This window comes from Lutra lutra, chromosome 7 (genome assembly GCF_902655055.1).
Source record: "Lutra lutra chromosome 7, mLutLut1.2, whole genome shotgun sequence".
NCBI lineage: Eukaryota > Metazoa > Chordata > Mammalia > Carnivora > Mustelidae > Lutra > Lutra lutra.
The window spans coordinates 688494-711941 of record NC_062284.1 but is presented as its reverse complement, the minus strand read 5'-3'; the positions used below and the strand labels follow the sequence as shown (position 1 = coordinate 711941).

At 61.1% G+C, this 23448-nt stretch overlaps 1 protein-coding gene across 2 annotated transcripts in view; it reads left to right on the top strand.

Annotated features, from left to right (window-relative positions):
- RASGRF1 (Ras protein specific guanine nucleotide releasing factor 1) overlaps positions 1-23448 on the top strand; it is an 88534-nt gene that overhangs the window by 62021 nt on the left and 3065 nt on the right. For both annotated transcript variants that reach the window (XM_047738923.1, XM_047738922.1), the window contains 12 exons: positions 904-1277; positions 2297-2422; positions 3605-3775; positions 4015-4121; positions 4532-4644; positions 6002-6062; positions 8964-9067; positions 10752-10836; positions 13793-13990; positions 17602-17681; positions 22423-22540; positions 22920-22988. In XM_047738923.1, coding sequence (XP_047594879.1) covers positions 904-1277; positions 2297-2422; positions 3605-3775; positions 4015-4121; positions 4532-4644; positions 6002-6062; positions 8964-9067; positions 10752-10836; positions 13793-13990; positions 17602-17681; positions 22423-22540; positions 22920-22988 — 1606 coding nt within the window. The remainder of the gene's footprint in view (positions 1-903; positions 1278-2296; positions 2423-3604; positions 3776-4014; positions 4122-4531; positions 4645-6001; positions 6063-8963; positions 9068-10751; positions 10837-13792; positions 13991-17601; positions 17682-22422; positions 22541-22919; positions 22989-23448) is intronic.

Below are 23448 nucleotides of genomic sequence, written 5' to 3'. Positions count from 1 at the left end.
CTCTGAGCCTCCGCCTCCCCATCCGTAAACACGGTCAGGACCTGGGTAAGGGTGAGGTCAGAGCATGGGGACATCCATCAGGCCCCTGTGGATGGAGAGCCCGAGTCCCTGCCCAGACCCAAGAGGGGACACTGGCAGGTGCAGACCTCTGGCCATGGGCCGTGTCATCACACTGCCCCCTGCCCCATGCCCCTCGAATGCACCTGCTCAGAGGACCGGCCCAGCTGCCAGGGTCCCAGGAGCGTCACTTAAACTGGCTTCGCTTTTTGGGGCATCGAGCCAAAGGACAGAACCAGCCAGCATGGGAAAGAGAAGGCTTTCCCTTGCAACAAGTAGCAAAAACACCAGGGACGTTTCCCAGAGTTGTGTCCCCCCAGAAACAATCTTGGGGAGTCTTAGGTTAAGGGCACTCGCATGTAGAGGGAGGGGCTTGTGCGATCCAGAATTCAGCACGGAATTGGGCAAAGCCATTCTGAGCGGGCAGAGCGCAGGTCCCAGCTGAGCAAGGTCGCGAGGCTGACGGGCCGGCCTCTGTTGCCCGCGCCCCCATTGATCCGGGGTGTGGGTGCTCAGCGGGGTTCACTCAGGAACGTGTCGGGTCTGTCTGCACTTCTGAAGGGGCGCTGGCGTATTGCCCCTGAAATAACGAGGCTGTCCCGCCTGGGAGTGCCTGTCTGTCCGCACCTTCGGTTCCCTCGAGATCCCTCCGCCCTCGGGTCTATCCTGCAATTTCAGCATCTCCACGGCGGCTCTGCAAGGACGTGCTCAGGCGAGCGGTGCCGGGTGGGTGCAGACCCCGACGTGGCCGGGGCCCCTGTGTCCTGGAGACAGGGGGACCCCAGGCCTGAGAAGGCCGCCAGACCCACGCTGACCCTTGGTCGCCGTCCCCCGTCCGCCCCACAGGTCACTGGAGCTCCTGTTCGCCAGTGGCCAGAGCAACAAGCTGCTGTACGGCGACCCCCCCAAGTCCCCGCGCGCCACACGCAAGTTCTCGTCGCCACCGCCCCTGTCCATCACCAAGACGTCGTCGCCGAGCCGCCGGCGGAAGCTGTCCCTGAACATCCCCATCATCACGGGCGGCAAGGCCCTGGACCTGGCCGCCCTCAGCTGCAGCTCCAACGGCTACACCAGCCTGTACTCGGCCGTGTCGCCCTTCAGCAAGGCCACACTGGACACCAGCAAGCTCTACGTGTCCAGCAGCCTTGCCAACAAGATCCCGGACGAGGGCGACACCGCCGCTGAGAAGGCGGAAGAGCCCGTAGCTCTCAGCAAGCAGAGTGAGTGGATGCCCGGCGAGCCGCCCCCAGCCCCGCCCCGCCCCGCCTTCGCTCCGCCCCCTCCGCCCCGCCCCGCCCCCTCGGTCCTGCCCCGGCAAAGTGATCTCACAAGGGGCTCCTCAGCCTGGCGCGATCGAGGAGCCCCTGAACCCGACTGACTGTGCACAGATCGTGCGCGTGCGCGTGCGTGCAGACGCTCGTTTCTAAAGAGAAGACCTGCCTGGGTCTCCAAACGGACGTGGGTAATTTCACTCACTTTCCAGCTGGGGAAGCTGAGGACCAGATAGGTTGAGTCTTTGACCAAGATCTCACTTTTAACACAATTCATCACTTTTCTCCAAAGCGTGTAAACCACGAGTGTGCTAAGCTTGGGGAGACTGTTAAGTTGTTGCCGAAACCAGAACACTTGTGACCGGGAGTGCGGGCGCAGAGCAGGACTCCCTGGTCTGCGGAGCCGATGGTCACCCTGAGACGCTTCACGCACACACACGCACGCACACGTGCACATACAGACACGAGCACACACATGCACACGTGCTCATGCACAGACGCGCGCTCACAGGCACATGCACTGAGCAGACACGCACACACTCATGCACACATGTGTGCACACAGGTACACACGTGGGCACACCGACACACACATGCACACACGTGGCGGCACAGGGCACAGCCCCTTACCGCTCAGAGTGTGGTCTGTGACCGGCCTCGTGGGCTTCCCCGGGGGACGCTTTGCAGCCCCTCCAGACCCCTAAGTCGGCGCTCACATCCGAACGAGTCCTGAGTCCCCATCAGAGCCCATGAGAGGCCGACCAGCTCGGGGAGAAAAGTGCGGTCTTGGAGACTCCCTACCCCTGCAGGCGCAGGAGGGGCCCCACAGCCCCCACGGCCCCAGAGCCGTCCCGCCTCCCGTGGCGGGCAGGTCCCAAACCCACTACGTTCCGCTTCCGCCTGTTAGAGGCCTGGACTTCCGGACGAGGGACGGCTGCCCACACGTGACATCATTCCTTCTCTCTCCAGCCTCGGAAGTCTCGGTGAGGGAAGAGTCTGACAACGACCAAAACCAGAGTGACGATGGGGACACAGAGGCGTCACCGACCAAATCACCCACGACGCCAAAGTCGGTCAAAAGCAAAAATTCCTCAGGTACAGCTCAGCCCCGGGACGTCACAGACAGATCCCGGGAGGACGCGGGGGCCCCGGCCGGGGGAGGGGGTAGTCTCGCTAGTGCAGGTGAGGGACGAGGGACCCTGCGTGCAGGACCACTGCCAAGCGTCACAGCCACGGGGCGACGGCGGGGCTCGGGCCACTCCGCCCAGCAAGGTCACCCAGACTCCAGACGAGACAGTGCGGCCGACACCAGAGGGGCCAGCGGGGTGGGTGGGCTCGTCCTCGGGGTTCAAGGGCCAGGTGGTCCCAGTTACCGACCGAGGTCCCCACACGAGCCCTTGCTCACCTCACATCCCAGGACGGCCCCTTCTGCCCCGGCCCACGGACCCCCTGCCCCCGTAGGTCCACGGCCACCCGGCCTTGGGCCCACGGCCGTGGCTTCTCAGACTGACCACATTGCAAACATCAGAACTGAGTCTGGAGTGTTTGAAGGAAGCCATTTGCTTCCTGCAGCATGAATACCGCGAGCTCGTCCTGACTGTGTCTTGCTGTCCAGAGACCCGAAGAGGACGGGACGGGTTTCCAGAGTCAGGGCTGTGGCTGCTACCGCTAACACTAAGCGTTATTTGGCCCAGGCCTTTCACGGTGTGAGGCCGTGGACTTGCGGCCACATCCTCTTCTCTAACAGGACACCCACTGCTCAGAGTGGGTGTTACTGTCCCTATTGCACAGAGACGAGGGACTCAGGGTAACTAACACACGCGAGGCCACCCAGTGAGCCAGGCCTCGCTTCACCCCATCGTGCCCGTGAGCCTGTCAGCCGCTGGACAGGTTACATATTCATCCCTAATAGCCCGAGAGCGTAAGGAAGCTCGTGATGCTGCCCCCAAGCAGCACAGGCCGGCCGGGCCCGAGGGGGTAAAGCAGAGCCATGGACAGGGCGCGAGCTGGGGGCTTCCGCAGACTGGCGCGGCTCCGCAGAGAAGGCAGAGGGAGGCAGGGGCTTTCCCTACCCCAAGACCGCCCTGGGGAATGGCCCCCCAAGGGGGATCGCTTGCCCCCGGGGGACGTGAGCAGGGGAATGGCCCCCCACCTCCACCTGCTAAACCCTGGGACCCGTGAGGACAGGCTGGTTGTCCTGGGGCTGCTCTGGTGTGGGGACCACCGGTTCTCTGGCAGCCGAGGGAAGGCTGAGGGTCAGTTCCGTCCCCTCCACAGAGTTCCCCCTCTTCTCCTACAACAACGGGGTCGTCATGACCTCGTGTCGGGAACTGGACAGCACGCGCAGCGCCCTGTCAGCGGCTTCTGCCTTTGCCATCGCCACGGCGGGAGCCAACGAGGGTGCCCCGAACAAGGAAAAATACCGCAGGATGTCCCTGGCCAGCGCAGGTACGCGGGAGGGGTCTGCTCCCTCTGCGGGCACCGCCCAGCCGCAGCCCTGGACACCGCCCGCCCCCCAGGTGTTCAGGGCTTGCTGCCCCTGGGCCTGGCCAGCACTGACCCCCCACCCAAAGGCCCCACCCACCGGCACAGCAGCGGCCCAGCTGACCCAGGCCCAGGGCTTGGATCCAGATGAGCGCCGAGCCCCATTTCTTGTTCTCCTGTACCCTGTGTCCCCTGTGCCGCAGGGTTTCCCCCTGACCAGAGGAACGGGGACAAGGAGTTCGTGATCCGGCGAGCGGCCACCAACCGCGTCCTGAACGTGCTCCGCCACTGGGTCTCCAAACACTCTCAGGTGGGTGGGCGCCCCCCCATGCTGGCCCCTGGGAGCCGCTGCCAGGACCGTGAGCAGGACGGCCTCGGGGCAGCGGGAGGGGTCCTAGGGGCCGCTCTGGTGCCTCCCCTGGGAGGGCACAAGGACATTCCAGGGCCCTGGGGCCTGTGTCCATCCACCTCTCTGCAGAGGGAACCAAGTACGTCTGCACCCCCAGGGTCCTGGCCTTGGGGCACAGCCAGCCAGGAGCTGACCCCTGGTCTTGCCCAGAGTTTTACACCTAAGGGTCTCTAGGCTCCCCTGGTGCCTGCCCATGCAGCCAGGGCAAAGGAAGACAAGGCAGGCGGCCCCCTGCGTGTGGCGGGACCGGGGGGCCAGCTCTGGGCAGCCTGAGCAATGGCCAGAGCCTCTGCCACATCTCCCCGCCACAGGACTTCGAGACCAACGACGAGCTTAGATGCAAGGTGGTCAGCTTCCTGGAGGAGGTCATGCATGACCCCGAGCTGCTCACCCAGGAGAGGAAGGCCGCAGCCAACATCATCAGGTCTGGACAGCCCCGGCCCCCTGGGCACGGCTGCTGTGTGGGGGCCCAGCCCTGTCCCCACATGGCTGGCCGGGGCAGGGAGCCAGGGAGGGCTTCCCTCCAGGTGGGCTGGCCTCAAGCAGGTGTGTGGGTGTCGGGGGGCCTGAGCCCGTTTCTGCGGACAGGCCCCCGGGCAGGCATCTGTATGTCTTCCTCCGCTCGGACCTTGACCCTCCGGAGGCAGGAGCCACGCCTGCCCCCCCTGCACAGCCCCCAGCTCCTGTCTGGTCCCGGCGCCCTTGGTGGCAGCCGCCAGCCACCCAGGGCTGTTAAATCTTAATGGATTGAACATCCAGCTCCTCAGTCACAGAGGCCACGTGGCACCTATGCTGCATGTGACGCCCAGATAAGGAGCATGGGCGCCCCTGCCCAGAGCCGAGTGGCCGGTACTGGCTGGCTCCTGTCTGCGGGCATCAGGGGCGAGTGCGGGACTTAAACAGCTACACCATCCACTTTGCCTTCCCGGGGCCAAGTGTCTCTCCTTCAGGAGGGCGCAGAGCCCCTGAGCCCACGGACGGAGCCCCGTCAGCTCGGGAGCTTGTCCCGGACGCTGCCTCCGCTGCCACCAAGAGAGCAGGCTGGTGTCAAGTGGCCCTTCATGGAGTGGGGCCTCGCCACGGCTGGCAATGGCATCCCGGGCCAGACGCTCTGTACACTGTCACCTGGCTGTCAGGTTCTCTGATAATGCCTTCTGCGGGGTGGACAGCCTGTTTGTCCAAGCACCCACGGCCGCCTCATCCCCCAGAGGTCACCTTGCTGTCACAGTGTGGGCCACGCATTGTGGTCTGACTCCGGGTCCATCCTCACGCCCCACCACGGCCTGCTGCCCACTCTGCACTCACCCGCCACCTCCTGCTCCTACACACAGGCCACCTCTGGGCCTCCCACTGGCTCTGTTCCTCTGTCTGGAAGGCTCTCCTGTCCACACTGCCCCCAGGCCTGGCGCTGCTTCCCCTTGTTCCTCCTGTCGTGCCACGGGCACTGGCCACAGGCCCAAGCCAGATCAGACATCAGCCCACTCTCGGGCTCCTGGCCCTGGGGTAGCAGGGGCCAAGCATGCACACAGCCTTCCTGACACCAGGACACTGGGGCTGAGGGAGCCCCAGGAGAGGCCTCACCCAAGCTGGAGGGGCAGGAAACTGAATCCTGAAGGTCAGGCCATCAGGGAGATGTCCGTGACCAACGGGCAATGGGCTCCAACTCGGGAAAGTGCAGAGCAGAGCCGGGCAGCCCTCAGGGACCTGTGTGGGGAGGGGTGACACCGAGGGGAGGCAGGGGAACCTGCTCACGGGGCTCACCGTGCTGTCTCGTGCCCTAGGACTCTGACCCAGGAGGACCCGGGTGACAACCAGATCACGCTAGAGGAGATCACGCAGCTGGTGAGCCGGGCCCCACGCACCTTGCAGTCCCCTCCAGCATGGGTCCCCCGGGGTGCGGCCAGAAGACAGTGCCGCTGACGCAGAGCAGCAGAAACGTGTCCTCTGCCAGTTCTGCAGGCCGGGGGGTTGAAGTCAGGTCCCGGCAGAAGACGCTCCTGGTTGGGGGAGGGGGCTTCCTGCCTCTTCCAGCTTCCTGGAGCCCTGGGTGGCCCTTGGAGTGTGCCCCTGAACCTCTGCTCTCCGCATCCTCGTTCCGGGCTATCCTCACCCCTGTGTCACCCTCCCCAAGCATGTCTCTCCCTGCGTCCAAGCTCCTCTATCCTGTGGAGACACCAGTCCTGTTGGACTGGGACCCACCCCAGTGACCTCCTCTTAACCAGGGCACAGGTGCAAAGATCCTATTTCCAAATCAGGTGACATTCCCAGACACCAGGGAGCAGGACTTCAGCACCACTTTTTGGAGGGAGGGAATTCCACCTGTCACACCTCTGCCCCTCCCTCCCTCATCCTCTGCTCACCACCCCCCTCCCCGGCCCCAGCCCTGCCCCCACCGGGTGTTCTCTGCTCCACGGTCCCTGGAGGAGGCTTGGGGGTTCCGGCTTGGGGGGGCTGCTCCTGAGCGCTGACCCCCGGCCAGGCTCTCTTCAATGGCAGCCCGTCTACACCTCCAGCCCCGCGCTCAGGATGAAGCAGCAGGGTCGGGGGTGGTGATGGGCCCCACCCAGGGCCACAGGGTCCAAGATGAGGTCCTCACCTGGCTCCGTTCCAACTCGAGAGCAAGAGCTCGTCTAGCACTCATGGTGCCTCATCCCCAGGAGTTGTAGCCGCCGTCCACCTACGCGGGCGCCCTCGGGGAGCGCTGTGCTTGCCTCAAGCCGTATGAGCTCATGGTGGCGGGGCGCAGTGGGGAGGGCAGCGATGTGTTCCCAGGGCCTGGCAGGCCCGCGTCCTCCTCCAGGTCAGCGAAGTGGCCCCGGCATGCCACCACAAGCCACCCCAGAGTCCGGGGCCCCTGCCACCGTGGTGGCAAGGAAGCTGGAGGCCGACGGGCTCTGCCTGCCCCGCAGCCCCATGCTGGCTCACTTCCCGCACTGGCGGCCCGAGCTCTGGACGCTGCCGTACCCAGGGTGAGGACAGAAGACTCCAGGTTCTGGGTCCACCGCTTTCCTCCCCTCTCCTCCCAGGTCTCCGGGGCCTGGGCCCCCATGGGGAGCACCTGGGGCAGCTCCGGCCTGCAGCGGGCCCACACCCTGCCCCCCCGCAGCACTGAGGCTGGGCCCCCGGGCAGGAAAGCTGTTCGTGCAAAGACACCACAGGGACCCTTGGGGCAGGACGTTGGCTGAGCCCTGGGAGTCAAGGCTCCTTCCCTGAGCGGTTCCCGGCAGGGACCAACCACAGTGCTAAGCCCTCGAGAGCACGAGAGCCCCTTGTTTCCGGGCAAACATCCTGAGGCTCTTGCGGAACAAAGCACCGCTGAGCGGAGCCGCCCTCTGGCCCGGACTTGTTCCCGGAGCCCCGAGAGCGCGTGGGGCACATCCTGTGTGCACAGGCCCCAGTGGCCTCGCCAGAGAGCCTGAGGGCTGCTCAGGGGGACACTCAGACGGGCCCCAAGGCAGGCGGGCAAGCTGTGCTTACGGCCTCTCCTCCGGGGTCACCTTGTCTCCCAGGTGACCCAGAGGGAGCAGGGCGAGCTCCTTGCCTCCCCTGCCTTAGCCTTCTTGTGGCTCACCCCCACGGGCCTCTCCACAGCCCAGGCCACCCATGGGCCCTCAGGCCTGGCAGCTGTCCTGGGCCCCCAGGAGAGACCTTAACACAGGTGTCCTGGTGGTACCTGCTGTTCTTGTCCCCAGTCACCACATGTCACTCCCTGATGGCATCGTGCCCCCTGCTGTCGCATCCAGACCTCTGGTCCGGGGTCACTACGCCCAGGACTGCGTGGGAACTCTTCCTCTGCTTCCCTGCATGCTGTCCCTGCCCCGTCGTGTGGCTGGAGCTCTCTGATGGCCAGGACTGTTTTCTGGTCCTTCTGCATCCAGGGTCTAGCAGGGACCCTCAGTGGCTGTTTGCTGAGGGAGCGGGGGAGGGAGGGAGGGAGGCAGACGGTCTTAGGAGAGGGCTTGCCCCCCTTGATAGGAGGTGGACACTGTTCCCTTGTGAGCAGTGCAGGCTTGGGGGATTCAGCCCAGCCCCTGAGGCCTCTGGGCAGGGTAGCTTGCCCTCTGTCCCATGTGGCCTAGCTGGAGGTCGGGGTGATTCGTGTTCCTGACCCCTCGCTCCTGGACACAGCCCCCACCCAGGGCCAGCCCTGAGGCTCCTTCCGCTCTCTCCTCCAGCCCCGTCTCTCCCCTCCCAGACACTACCGGGACCTTAGTCCCCTGGCAAGTGTTTCCCAAGGCTTCCCCCCGGCCGGGGATGCCAAGCGGTGGACAGCCATAAAGGCTGTGCCCACGGTGGTCCTGGGGGCCAGAAACACGGGAACCCCACGACGAGGGCCAGCCAGCCACCTTCTGGGCGCCCCGGGAGGTCATCACCCCTGTAAGCCCACACTGCTAATGGGGCTCCAAATGAGACGTTCTGGAGCCAGCTATCGGTCCAGACAGAACCTGAGGGGAGGGACAGGTCATGGGGAGCCTGAACTCACAGCCGGGCTCCAGGCCCAGGCGGCCCATGTCCTGCCGACTGACGTGGGCCAGTCACAGTCCTCCCGACACCTCTGTGGTCTTGGTCACGTCCGGGACAAGGTAGCCTCCTTGCGGCGGGAGTGCTGACTCACGGAGCACGGGCCCGCACGCGCTCCCGCCGTGCCCTTCCCACCCCCACCCAGGACAAGGCCGACATCGCACCAGAGACTTTTTCCTGCGGGAAAGCAGGAGGGTCTGACTCAGGACTTGTCCCCCTCAGGCGGAAGGCGTCAAGGCAGAGCCCTTTGAAAACCACTCGGCCCTGGAGATCGCGGAGCAGCTCACCCTGCTGGACCACCTCGTCTTCAAGAAGATCCCCTATGAGTGAGTGGGCACGGGTGCGGGCCCCCCACCTCCCAGCAGCTGGCTGCGCAGCCTCCCTGGGACCCACGCCGGGATGTCCAGGGCCACGTGCACCCACCGCGGGGGATCAGAAGTGTGTGTGTCCACAGGGAGGAGGGACAGGAATGTGCTCTCTTCCCTGGCCCCAAGTTCTGCACACACGTGCACATGCACCCTCACGCTTTTCCAGAAGCATCTTTACTCAGCTCTCCTATTCCAGAGCTCTAAAAGAGGAGTATGTGCACATGAGTGTTAGTGAGTACACGCATGCATGAGAGTGTGGGTGTGCATGAACAGGTAAGTGTGTGCACGCATGCTTGTGATTGCACACGTGTGTGGGTGTGTGAGTGTGTGCATGTGTGTGACTGCATGGGTATGCACAGGCACGAATGTGGTTGTGCACTGTGTACGCGTGTACGCATGTGCACATGTGCATGGGTGAGTGTGTGAATGTGTGCGCACCAGCTTGTGATTGTACACACGTGTGTATGGGTGTGCACATGTGTGCGTGGCTCTGTGGGTGTGTGAGCGCAAACACGTGAGTGGGTGTGTGCTGTGTACATGTGCGGGCGTGCAAGGGTACACACGTGTGCGTTGGTGTGTGAGTGTGCATACATGAGCGTGCACACCTGTGCTTGGTTGCGTGTGAGTGTGCCCACACACATGCCCCCGGAGCAGGAGCGGGGCCCGCTCTGGATGTCGCAGGAGCCCAGAGGCCTGGCGTCCCCGCTGGGACTGTAGCCAGTCGCCCCAAGTGCCGCTGGTAATCGCACCACTTAGTGAACTCACGCCAGCCTCCCTCCACGCACAGTGTGCCCACGGCGTGCGTTAACAGCGCCTTCGGCAAGTGCACGGAATTCCCTCGCAAGGTGTGAAGCCACGGGGTGGTTTGCAGTTTCCACGTTTCCATCTAAAGCTGACATAAACTGCCTTGTAAGGAAGTATTTCTCGGAGTTTCTGACAAGTGTCCGGGAATAGTCTCCCCAAATTGGAACCTGGGGATCTGAGGCTCTGACGCACTCTAGGGTGTTTGGTATCTGCTTCCGGAAACTTCCGCCGGTCGTCAGTGGGGAGAGGGTGGCTGCATCTCAGGCACCAGCAGTGTCCGCTGGTGAAGCTGGGTGGTTCTGGGGGCTCCTCTGGGAACAGAAGCAGAGAATTGCTCCCATCCTGTCCACAGCATGCACCGGGGCCCCTCACCGTCCCTGCCAAATGCAGAGCTTCCCCAGGAGGCCTGGACTGTCTGTGGCCTTCCCACGGGGTCCTCCTCACCAGGACTCACACTGGCCTGCAGGCTCCTCGCCCCTCCGCCCCTAGGCTGCAGACCGGCCTCTCTGCGCAGTGAGTCTGGGGCGGGAGTGCTCCCCATTGGGCCCGAGCTCCCAGACAGGCCCCCTGGACTCTGCCTCCACGGTAGATGCTGAGCCTTCCCACACAGGGGCTCTGGCCTCGGCCTGCCAGCAGCCCCAGGGGGAAAGCGGCCACGTTCCCATTTCACAGATGAGGCCACTGAGGCCTTGAGCAGGGCCAAACCCAGCTAGACGCCAGCATAGCGTCCCTTCCTGTCTGGGGCTCTGCGGGAGGTTCCTCCCGGAGGGGCAGAGCCCTCACAGCAAAGGGCTAAGTGGGACAGATCTCATGGCGCGGGTGTCCTCGCTTCCCACAGGGAGTTCTTCGGACAGGGCTGGATGAAACTGGAGAAGAACGAAAGGACCCCCTACATCATGAAGACCACCAAGCATTTCAATGACGTGAGTACGGGAGCCGGGGGCAGTGCCTGTCTCTCCCGGGTTCTTCTTCACCAGGACCCTCAGGGAGCTGGGTGCACAGCAGGCTCCCCACGAGGCATGGGACACCCAGGGTTTGTAGGCATCATAACCTCACACCAACCTTTAGCCCGTGTGGTGGACACAAGCAGACCTAGGCTCTTGGACGGACGCCTGCGGTCTCCTGCCGAGCGTCAGGCTGGAGGCAGACGTGTCCCAGCAACTCCTCCACGGCTGCCCCGGCTCCAGCCCCCGCCCACACAGGGCCCCGTCCGTAAGTGTGTGCACGCATGCTTGTGATTGCACACTGAGCAGTGTCGTGGCACAAGTGAAGGCCTCTGCTGGCTGGACACAGGAGCATGTGACTCTGCTTGTCCTGACCGCCTGGCCGGGGCTCCCTGGCCAATGCCCTGCACTGGGGAGGCTCCTTGGCCCCAGGAGGAAAGGTGGGAGACCTCCCACAGTGCAGCTCGGGAGGGGAGCCCTGTAGGGAACCCAGCAGCAGAGCAGGGGGCCCGTGTCCGAGTGGAGAGGGTAAGTGGAGCAGGTGGGCTGGTCCCGGAAGCTGCTTCCCGCGCCCTCCCTGCCGCAGCTGTGCCCGCGACAGGGGAGCCGAGGGCGGGGACATGACATCAGCGCCGGCTGCCTGTGTGGCTCACGCCGGCCGCGGTGCCGCCACCCGTCGCCACCGGCTTGTTTAACGCTGTCTCACTCACTCTATGATGGGGTGAACCGAGGCCTGGGGGGTTAAGTTCCATTCCCGACATTACACAGCGGGACAGCCTGCTCTGAACCCACGCGCTCCACCTCTGAGGGCTGCCCACGTCGCCACCTGGCATCTGGCCATGTCTCTTAAAACCCATCATTTCTGCAGACATTGACCGTGTGCCTCCCCGAGAAGACCATCACCACCTGCCACTGTTTCTAGACCTTTCTCTGACCTTTGGCCTGTAATCTCTTTGCCTGGTTGAGGTACCAACTGGGCTCTCCAGCATCAGGGCTAGAATGAGGGCGAGGGATGGAGGTGCGCGGGTGCACCTGCCCCCGTGCCCGCGTCACCCCTGCAGCCCGCGTGCACCCCCGCAGCCCCTTAGGATGGGCTGGGGTGCAGATGTTGTACTGATTTGGGTGGTGCTTCCGGATCGCTTCTCCCGTTGCCCCGTTTGGGGTGATGGTGGTTTGTCGGCTGAAAGAAATGCTTTTCCTGGTGCGCTGATGGTGTTGACCGCAGATAAACGATGAATTTTATCAACGACTCTTTCCGCATCTACTGAGTTGGGCGAACGGTCTACGCCCTTCAGTCTGCGGAGGTAGGAAGGCAGGTTTCTCTCTGGCAGTCACTAATAGTTGGCCACCCCTGCGTTCCAGGGACAAAGTAACATGGCCATGGTGTGTTAAACGAACGGTGTGTGATTCTCCTTCTCGTGTTGTGCATCTCTGGTTTTGGTGTCGAGACTATACTGGGCTCGTGGCATAAGTTAGAAGATTCTCTTTTTTCTCTATGTTCTGGAAGATTTCACTGAGCTACTCCTTCAAAAAAAAATTGTATAATGTATACGTAAAACTGGTTTTGGGTTTAGTGTCTGTGATTGGAGGAAAGAAAACCTTTATCACTTCAACATACTTAAGAGTTATAATATACAGGGGTGCCTGGGTGGCTCAGTCATTAAGCCTCTGCCTTCAGCTCAGTTCATGATCCGGGGTCCTGGGATCGAGCCCCACATCAGGCTCCCTGCTCAGCAGGAAGCCTGCTTCCCCCTCTCCCACTCCCCCTGCTTGTGTTCCCTTTCTCTCTCTGTCTCTCTCTGTCAAATAAACAAAATCTTTAAAAAAGAAGAAGAAGCAGTGTTCTAACATATATACTATTTTGTGTTATCGTTCCTTTCTGATTCTCTTCAGCGGTTCCCGTTCTTAAATAGTTTTACAATCCATCCTTCTGATGTACATCCTTCAGAAGTCACTTTTCTTGAGATTTTATTTATTTATTTGAGAGAGGGAAAGAGAGAGAGAGCATGAGATGGAGAAGCTCAGAGGGAGAAGCAGGCTTCCCGCTGAGCAGAGAGCCCGATGCAGGACTCGATCCCAGGACACTGGGGTCACGACCTGAGCTGAAGGCAGGTACTTCACCAACTGAGCCACCCAGGTACCCAGAAATTATTTTTGAGAAGAGTTCTTGGCAGTAAGGCCAAAAACTACAGTTTTTATTCATCTGTAAACATCCTTTTATATTACCTTAATTTTCTTAATAAACAGTAGTCTTTTTCTTACCTTTTTTAAATAATTAGAGATTCATAGGAAATTGCAAAGAATGCTTTGGACCGATGCTTCGGTCCCACGCCCCAGCTCCCTGACCACCCCCAGCCCCACCCGCATTGGATTTGTGCCCATGTGCTGGGGAATTTATATGTGAGACCAGGATGCCACAGAGTGCGGGTCCTCGACGAGCCCCAGTTGTATAGTGGAGACTCTCACAGAGCCGGGCTCTCCTGTCTTCTTCCAGGGGAACCGTGGACTTGCTTTGTCGGGTTCTCAGGAAACTCCTGTTGCTCGTTTACTGGAGTGCATTAAAGTTACATGTTAGTATTGAAAATGGCATATTTATATTCCCATTTGGGAATTGGATCTTTTTCTTCATAATTCAAACCTTTAAAACCTTCGATCGTTTTTTCGTGTAGGATCTTCCAAGGTTCGCATCAGTTTAGGTTCCGAGGTAATTCACACCTTCCCATTGGGATTGTGAAGGTCTTTGTCATGGTGTTTTCTAGTTGGCACAGCCAATACATAGGAAAACTTCCCATTTTGGTGTGTTGAGTCTTTAAGCAGCCGCCCTAGTGAGCCCCTGTTAGTTGTTCTGGTAGCGTTTCAGCGCACTGTCCAGATTTGTCAGCCTTGTGATACTTATGCCTCTTATTTTTTCTTGTCTTATTGCATGGGCTTAAAGATCAGTAACTTGATTGCTTCAGAAATCATCCGCAATGAGGACATCAATGCAAGAGTGAGCGCCATCGAGAAGTGGGTGGCCGTGGCCGACATCTGTCGCTGCTTGCACAACTACAATGCCGTGCTGGAGATCACCTCGTCCATGAACCGCAGTGCGATATTCCGGCTGAAAAAGACGTGGCTCAAAGTCTCCAAGCAGGTGCGGGCGGGAGGCGGGCACCATGGCCGGCCTGGGGCTGGGCTGGGCTGGGGCACTGGACTGCTGGCCTCTGGACATCCATAGGTGGGCATAGGACAGGGTGAGGGCCAACACTCCCAGCAGAACCTCTTCTCCTGTATCACCGGGACCAGGTATCCAGCCCACAAATGTGGCCCTGGGACCCGCGGGACTTTAATGCCACTTAAACAATTAACACTGCAAAGCGGGACATGTAAGACAGTGACAACTGGTCCCCATGCTCTTCTCCTTGAGCTGGGACAAGAGCGGTGGCTTCATGTGGATGCCAGTCCGGATCTTCAGGGCTGCCAAGACGGTGGCCAGATGGTCCTGTAGGTTCCTTCCCGGGACTCGAGACTCACCAGCCCTTCTGGCCACCAGGGAGTCGGTGATCTTAAATGTGGGCTTGACCTTGATCTGTTCAGAGCACAATCCTGAAATGTGGTTTCTTCCTCGGGAATAAAGTTCCCTACACTGAGGTATGGAGGGGGCAGCTCTCCTAAGTTGGATCACACGGAGGTCACCTCCTTGGTGCACATGGTGGGCTCCGGGCCCCAGGCCACACCTGTGCAGGAGGCGGACAGGCTCTACTGACGTGTGGAACAAGCCTCTTCAGGCACCGATACCTTGGCAGCGGCGTCTGTGGTCCTGCCTCTGGGTGGGCTTTGGGGGGCACGGAGTCTCCAAGGGGCCTGTCTCATCTGGACCGCTCTGGATTTGCACACCGATTGCCCCTCATGTTCTCTTTATTACCTTTATTACCTGCCCCCCCATCCTCATGCCAATAGCAGGGCACCATCCTGTGCCCCTCAGGCAGCCATCAGGTCCCTCCGTTCCTCCTCCTTATCTAAGTAGCCCAATCCACAAGCCTGGGGCTCTTGTCTCCCCAAACACAGACACGCCAGGGCCAGGACAAGAACAGGAGCTCCTGGAGAGCAGAGGCTGGAGCTCGGGAGCTCAAGCATGTAGGCCCATCTGGCCCTGCGTGACCCCGTGGTGCTGTGACCTCCTATAGCAGGGGACCCAGCAGGCTACTGTCAGACCCTGGAGTCATCCAAGCTGGCTTGGCCTGTCAGGGCTCAGGCAGGGCTGTCGGTGGAGTCGGATGGCCCAGTCTGGTTCTGTGGCTCTCTTCTCCTGCCCTCAGACCAGCCCCGCTTTCCCTCCACACTGGGGGCTCCGAGCTTCTCTTGGCCTCATTTTCCAGCATCACCCTTGGTCTGGAGTTGGGAGGGAACCACTTTGACCATCCCAGAGCTTTCTATTCTCTTAGGGAAGTGCAAATGGAGGGCAGTTAGAGGTCCTGCATTCTTGGATGCCATTCAGGACCTGGGTCCGAATGTCACAGGTGCGTCGGAAAGCGCATGCAGGTCTGCACACTCTGTGGCCAGCAGGCCCTGCTGGCTTCTCCCAGCCCTTCTGTGGGGCCCCGTGCATCGACACGGCACCTGGCCAGCCCCAGCCAGAGACGGTTGCTATCCCTCTCCCGGTGTCCCCTGGATGCTTGAGACCAGAAGGGCCTGAAACGCAGGCCCAGCAGCAGGCTTCCGTCGTCGGCTTGAAGGTGCTGGCCCAAAGCCAGACAGCATTCCGCCCAAGCCCAGGCCAGCCCGCGCCAGAGCCAAGCAGCCAGGCTGAGGTGGGGACCTCTGGCTCCGTTCACCATCTTCTCCCATGCTCCGCCCCACCCTCAGGAAGCCCCCCCACGTGCATTTGAGCATCGGATCTGTGTGTCCCCTCCGGAGGATGGTCACACTCCTGCAGGGACGGATGTCTCTTTGGCCCACGATAGATACCTCGGCCTCCTTGGGAGGGAGCAGCTGTGGCCGTCCGGAAGCGTTCTGCTGGTGGACAGGAAGGGATGATTTTCAGGGGCACCGTGATCATCTTTGTCCTCAACGCCACGTCCAAGGCAGGCCCCTCGCTTGGCCTCTGGCTTTAGAGACCTACTCCAGGCGCCCCTCTTTTCTGCTCACGGGCAGAGATGCCCCAGATCCCGGGGCCCCGTGTCCCCTTGAGCTCCTGGCCCCACCAGGAGGTGCTGGAGCTTCTTCAAGTCAGAACTCACTCTTTTAAGCAGTGGCTGGGGAAACGCAGTGGGTCTCAGGCTGCAAAATCCTTCCCGGACAGAGCAATGCCCCGGAAGAACACGGATGTGGAAGGAATCACAGTGCCCATCTCAGAGCCACAGATTGGCCCCAAGTGTCTACCCCAAACCCCAGAATATCCTCCCTGGGTTCTCATGACCACTGGCAGGGGATCCTTCCCCTGGAGCTCCAGGGCCCCCAGGGCCTCCTGACCTCGATTCTGTGGGGCCCACAGTCCCAGGATATCTGACTGTTGTTGCCCTTAGGGAATACCCGGGCCTCCCCTCCCATTCTCCAGATGTGAACGTGGATACCCAGCACTCTGAGGGCGGTGTCTGGCCCGTGGGCTCGCTGAGGGGGTCACAGCGCCCAGCCAGGCCCCCGTCCAGGACTCTCAGCCCCACATCAGGTCCTTCCTCCAGAGGCGAGTGGGGCAGCAGAAAATTCTGGGAAAGGGCAGGGAGGACACTGAGAGGCCAGAATGGAGGTGGCCTGGGCGTCCGGGCGCCAGGACAGATAGGTGAGGGCAGCCATCCCGGGAGAAGGGAGAACCCTGTGCCCTTGACCGCATGTTCGCTTTCACCAGACCCAGGACACACTTCTGCTTTGAGCGGGTTTGGTGCAAACCGGTGATTGACGCTTCCCGTCAGTCCGCGAGCAGCCCGAACAGGGTGCCCTGCCCGCTGCGCCTCTAGGGGAGCACATCTGGGTCTCTTCGCCCATCAGAAGGAACATGCTGTCGTTTTCTGTGGGCAGATTGCTCAGAAAATTCTGGCCCAAAGCTTATGGGCGCGGCCAGTGTGCCCTCGGCCACGGTCTGGACTGGGGGGACGGGAGCTGGAAAGACGGCTCACTAGTCCACCGCCTGCCGTGTAAATGAGGGAGCTGGAGGCCACCAAGGCACAGGCTCCCCAGCCCCGCAGGGAAGGGAGCGCCAAGCCAGACCCAGGCCGAACACGCTTCAACCAATGCCAGTGTCCAGCTTGACGAGCAGCAGACAGGACCCTCGGCCGGCAGAGGGGAAGGGAGTCTTCCCCTGGAAGTCCTGTTTTTCTAGCGGATCAGCCCATCTGCCATTGTCTTTCTTGATTCTTACACTGGCGTGGGGTCCTGAGAGCTACAGGTGAAGGGGAACCCCTCGGCCGCACCCCTGGGCTTCCGTGCGCAAGAGAGTCTGTGCTCTGGAGGGGGGCTCCTTGCAGTGGCCACGTCCCACCCCCACCCCCCAGGCTCAGGGTGCCCAGGGTTCCCGGGTCCCCCACACCCCACTTCTGTGTTTCTGAAGGGTGCGTGGACGCTGATGGATGCATAGGACGCGGGTCTGTGTCTGAGTCTTCAGGAGGTGGGGGTGAGCTTCCAGACTCCAGGGGTCCCCGGAAATGCCCCATCCCATGACGGGCAGAGTGGCTGGGGTCCTGGAGCCCCGAGGGCAGCCCGTGGAGCATGGGCTGGCGCGTGGGCCTCGGGGCATGTCGTGTGTTAGTAAATGCTTCTAATTCTTTCTAGACGAAAGCTCTGATTGATAAGCTCCAAAAGCTCGTGTCATCAGAGGGCAGATTTAAGAATCTGAGAGAAGCTCTGAAAAAGTAAGTGTGTCGTTTTGTCGCCGTTACCGTCTAAATCGCAGAACCGCATGGCAGACACATTCACAGGCCACAGCGGCTGGAGCAGATCTGTCTGTCCGTCCGTCTACCCACAAGACCCCCAGGCAGCCCAGACTGCCAGGGTGGGTCAGCTCTGCCCTCCATAGTCTGCTGGAGAAATCCCAGAGTCGTGGTGGCATTTCCCGGGAGAGAGAGAGAGGAGGGGACCCTGGAAGGGGGCTGCTGTCCCCAGGACCCACCAGCCGTGACCCCAGACACTTCCAGGCTGACACGCCCCCTGGCCCCACCGTTCAGTATTTCTGACATCAGGATGTGCCCTGAAGTCAGTGTGTTTGTTTCATGGGATTGTGCCTCCTTTTTTTTACTGAGAATTAGTCCTCAAAACCAGAGTGCATTGTACAAAAAACGGCACCTTGGAATCAAAGAAAGGCCATTTTCCCAACACCTGCTGCTCACTGTGGGCAGAGCTCCCCCAGCCATCTACCATTTGCAGGGCCTCCCCGCCTCTGCCCTTAGACAGGATCGTCCTGCGTCAATGGCTCTCTCGTGCCCGCAGGGTGTCAGCCGCAGCCCCGGCCTCCGTCCACAAGATACCAGGGCCCCTCCCCATGTTCTGACCCCCAGAACTCCCGCGCTCATTGCCATTGTCCCTGTGGGGCGGTACCACCCCCCGGAGATCACCGCGGCACGGAGAGTCTCCTGTCTTGCTCCTCCGGATGCGGACATGGAAGCCCTGGGGCCATGGCACGGAGTGGCCTGCGAGGACTGCACTCTGTGGTTTGCCCATGGCCGCTTCCAGGCAAACTCTCCCAGCACAGGAGAGCCCCAGCCCCTTGTGCCCACTTGGCCACACACTCCCGTGAGACAGGCTTACAGTCACCCCCATAGCTGTGTGCTTTGGGCCACCGGGCTGGCCTCACCCCTTCTTCCCTGAACACCGTGGAGAGACCCCAGGCCACCCCTAGGGTCCTGGCTGTTTACAGAGCCCAGGAGCGCTGTCCTGCCGTCATGCTAGATCGCATGGTCACTGCCCCCCAGGCTGGGGACGGAGCAAACCCTCCTCCTCCCCGGCAGGCCCGCACACCAAGCTGCCAGCCCCACCACCCTCCCCACCGGCCCCCACGGCTCCTGGCCCACCCTCCACCAGCTCCGTGTGCCGTTGCTGTACTCACCTCCATGTCCTCATTCAGATGTCCCACCCACATCTATGCCGTCTCTCTGGTGCCCCCGGGCTGAGCTGGTGGGGGTCGCCCCACTGTGCATTCCCTAGCCTGTCTGCCCGCCCGGGCACCCCTCCATCCACCTCCCTCCCATGGCTTCCTCGTCCGTCCACCACCTCCATGCCTCCACGGCTCCTGTCCTGTCTCAGTGACCCTGTGCTGTCTTCCCTTCTCCCCATGGGCCTGTGTCAGTGCCTGGCCCAGGCGCCTCTGCTCCCACCACGCGGGGCAGCGGGGACATGGGGTCTCCGGGCATCCTGGGGACTGATGCCTTCGTGCAAACCAGGTTCTTGTTTCATGGATGCGGGGGCCAAGCCCTGCAAGGGAAAAACGGGGAGACCCGGGGCAGAGGTGCCCTGCATCCCTTCTCTGGAGGCGCTGTGGTTTCCCCATACAGCTGTGCCATGTGAAACCCTGGGGTCCGTCTCACCAGGCAGGGAGCAGTGGCAGCACGAGGAGCCGTGCAGAGCCTTACCGAGTCGGTCCCAGCCCGCAGCACTATTTAACGAATGGCCTTATTATCTGTACCAGCGAAGGCTTCATCCCTGCATCCGACACCTCTTCGCCTCCCCCACCTTTTCAAATCCCTCCGGGCCCACCTGCAGCACTTGCCATGGGCACCTGTCAGTCCCCTGCCCAGACACTCTGAGCACAGCTGCAGCCGCCCTGTTCATTCCCCAAACCCACACCCTAGCGGGCCCCGTGAAACTGTCCCCTCCTGCCAGCCTGCCAGCCCTCAGAGCCTCCCCCAGCTCCAGGCCGCAGCGTTTGGCTGAGATCTAAATTTGTCAGGAAAACTTTGTCCCCAGCCCTTTTGGGGGTCACTTCTGGTTGGCCCAGTCTTAACCCAGCCCGCATTTGCCTTTCCGCACGTCGGCTGTAATTTGAACAGGCAGCCCTCCGTTAGAGGAACCGGGGCCGGGATTCCCCTGCGGGCGGCTGCCCGTGCGTGAAGGAGGGGAACAGCTATGGGGGCACCAGGCAGCTAGCTGGCCCAGCCCCTCCCCAGACCCCCTTCACGGGGGTGGAAATCCATCTGTCCGTGGGCCTATGTGGCGTCCAAGTGCTCCAACATACCAAATACCTCTTCCCACTTTGATTTTCTGCCCGTGACCACCCAGCAAACCCTGGTCTCCTGCTAATGAGATGACAGAGCAGTTTGTGTCCAGGTGGCAAAAAACAGGATTGGACTCTGAGCTCCACCCCCACTCCTGCCCCACGGCAGTATTTTCCCCCAAATCTGAGTACCTAATTCACTTGATCTGCATTCCGGAGGCTTGGACCCTGGCCCCAGGGGCTCGGGACCACAGAGCCCAGGCCGAATGGCCCTCACACCCTCCCTGGGGAGGAGAGGAGATCCTCAGCTGGAGGCAGCAGAGCGTGTGGGAGAGTGGCCCGCCCCCCTGCCGGGGCAGGGCAGAGGAGGGAGAAGGGACAGGTGACCCCACAGTGGCAAGCCCACCGGGCAGCCACATCTGACCTTCAGTTGCTGGTACCCTGTGGTCAGAGGAACCCCCGATATTTTCCACTGGTCTGAGGCCTCCAGGAACACTGTGGCCACTTGACTCCCCTCCCTACCCCTAACTCAGACAAGAGGTGCTTCCCGGCCTCGGGTTACCGAGTTCCCGGGTCAAGTGTGGACCCATCAGGGCGAGCTGGGAAGCCCCATCAGAGACTGCCGGCCCCCAAGCTGCCAGCCCCTGCCGGCCCCAGATTTTCTTCTCTATCTTTGAACTCTGCCCCCGTCCGCCCCCGAGCCTGGGCCTCAGGCTCACAGCGTGACAGGTGGGGTGTGGGAAGCCAGGCCTCCAATAGTCCCAGACCGTGTGTCCGAAGGGACCCAGAGATGCCTGCCAGTGACCTACTCAGGTCTGACTTTTTTTTTTTTTTTTTAATCGCAACCCACGGTAAAAACGTACATACATATATGTTTAGAAATGCATATGCACATAACAGGAACAAAACTTCACAAAACAACATATACTTTTGGTCCAGGCAATTAACTCAGATGTTTTTTTATTCTACTTCTGATTTTTTTTTTCATTAAAAAAAAAATCTGATCAACACTTGCTAAATTATTTTCAACGCCCAAGAAAGAGGCAAGACCTACAGCTCAAAAACCGATTGTCCCGCGCCCGCTCTCGGCATCTCCAAGGGCACACCTCCCGCCCGCGCGCCAGCTGCCCCCACATTCACTGAGCGGGTTTCCCTCTAAGTAACTCCATTTTCCCCAAAATAAATGTGAGTAAGAAGGAAAGCGATAGCAGGGCAGTAAATGGAAAATCACCCTACTGGCCGTGATACAAAGTTACTGCCAGAAATAGATACAATGTTGCTGAGCTCTGGCGGATGGTGGTGTTTGCCCACACTCAACCTGAGACCTGCTGCTACTTGTTTAAAAAAGAAAGAAGTGGGGGAGGAAATGGACCATGTCCGAAAGCGTACTACCCCAGATGAAAATCGGGCATTTCTTACCGCAGGAATCAATGTGATTTGATAGTTTCCAGGCATCCCCTAAACTCAACTTCTGAGCTCCTAAAACTGCTTTCCCGACCCTCTCCACGGTGTGAGGGGAGCCCCGGGACCCAGAGACCCGGCCGGCTGGGCTTCCACAACCAGCAGGCTCAGGGGAGGCTGGGTTTCTGTCCTTGCCCCCCCACCCACCGTTCTCCCTGCCACCCCTGGTTCTAGAGGAACTAGAGCGACGGGTGTCATGTGGCCTCGAGGAGACCAAGGTCAGAGGGTCTAGGGAGGGGGTCAGTTGTCCCTGCAGGTACGTGCAGAGAGCCCCTGGCATCTGTGTGCTGAGCTGAGAGGAGCCTCGGGACACAGTGAGAGTCCCCTGAGGGCATTCCCTGGGGCTCTGCTAGAAGGTGGGGGCCCCAGGACCCATCCCAAAGTCAGCCCCTTTCCCAGCCCCACCCGGGGGCACCACCATAGGGCCGCACCCAAAGCCACGGATCAGAGTGGTGTGGTCCATCGCCCAAAAATGTCCCCCCAAAATCATCTGTCATGGACACTGTCCCCCAATCCCCTGCCCAGAAGCCACCTGCAAGAGGGTGACCTCAGAGGACCAGGGTTTCTTGCTCGGGTGCCCCAGCGGGGGCAGGACATCCTGTGGAGGCCGAGAAGTCTCGAGGAGCAGAAGGACGCTGGGGGCTGGGTCCATGGCTGGCAGAATGGGGTGACGGCTGCAGGGCTCTTGGGGAGGTGACCCCAGAGCAGGATTGGTTGAAGAGTTTCACTGGAGAGATGGGGAGGGGGCTCTTCCAGGACAGGGCAGAGAGGTAGGGGAGGCCGTTCTGGCTCAGGGAGGGAGGGGACCATTAGTGGAGAGGCTCCAGGCCCCGCTAGGACCATGTCACCCATCACCCCAGAGGACCAAGCCTCACAGCCAGCTGACCCTATAGGACTGAGAGTTCCTAGGATTCTTGGTGAAGAGAAACCACTTTGCCTCGTGTTTCTAAATGAAAAACTTCTGTTTAACGCCGTTCACTTTGAAGTTGTGACCCTCCCTGTGTCCCTTACCTGGGGATGTACCTCACCGACCTGGCCTTCATCGAAGAGGGGACGCCCAATTACACGGAGGATGGCCTGGTCAACTTCTCCAAGATGCGAATGGTGAGTTTCCTGAGGCAGTCTGGGGGCCTCTGAGCCCAGACCCAAGTCCCGGACCACCGGGCCTGCTCCGTCAGGCATGTGCTTCCCTGAGAGCCGGGGCTCCCCCCAAGGCGCAAGCCGCATCCGGCAGGCCCTCGGATGAGGCTGACAGGCCGAGGGGTAGGTGCCCGTGGCAGGGTACATCCCACAAGCCAGAGGAGCAGCCCAAGGCTCGGGGGGATCAGCGACCCAGTATGGTCACCCCGCAGGGGAAGGGCAGAGCTGGGTCTAGAACCGTGGCTGTTGGTGCCCCTTCTGTGCTGCGAAGTGGAGGGGCTTGGCGGGGGCGGGGGGCACGGAGACAGCAAACTGTCTTCTTAAACTGCCCTCCTTCCCACAGATATCTCATATTATCCGAGAGATTCGGCAGTTTCAACAAACCGCGTACAAAATAGAGCACCAGGTGAAGGTAAGCGCCCCGCCCGGCCCTTCGGAGCTCACTCAGGGGCTCCGTCTGGACCACCCTCCTTCCTCCCTTGTCGCTAGCAGGCTCCCCTGGGCTTCACGCCGCGGGCGCAGCTCCGGGCTGATTTCGACCTCCCCACCCCCGTTGATGATCCCATCCAACCCCCACCCCCACCCCGCAGGCAAGGGAGGTGGCATTTACAACATCTTTGTGGAAAGGAATACATCCCCTAGTTACGCAGCTCACGGTTGGGAAGGAAGGGCATTGAAAGTCCCCCACGGGGGCAGCGGGATCCCCATCTCTGGGCAAAAGTGAGCAGAGCCAAGCTTTTTCCCTGTGATGTCGCAGCCTAGCATATGCTCTGGGTCCTCCCTTCCTTCCTCGACAGCGCGTCTCTGAGAGCGTTTGTCTGGTAGCAGCAGAGACCGGTCTACACAGCCCTCCGCCAGGACGGCCACGTAGG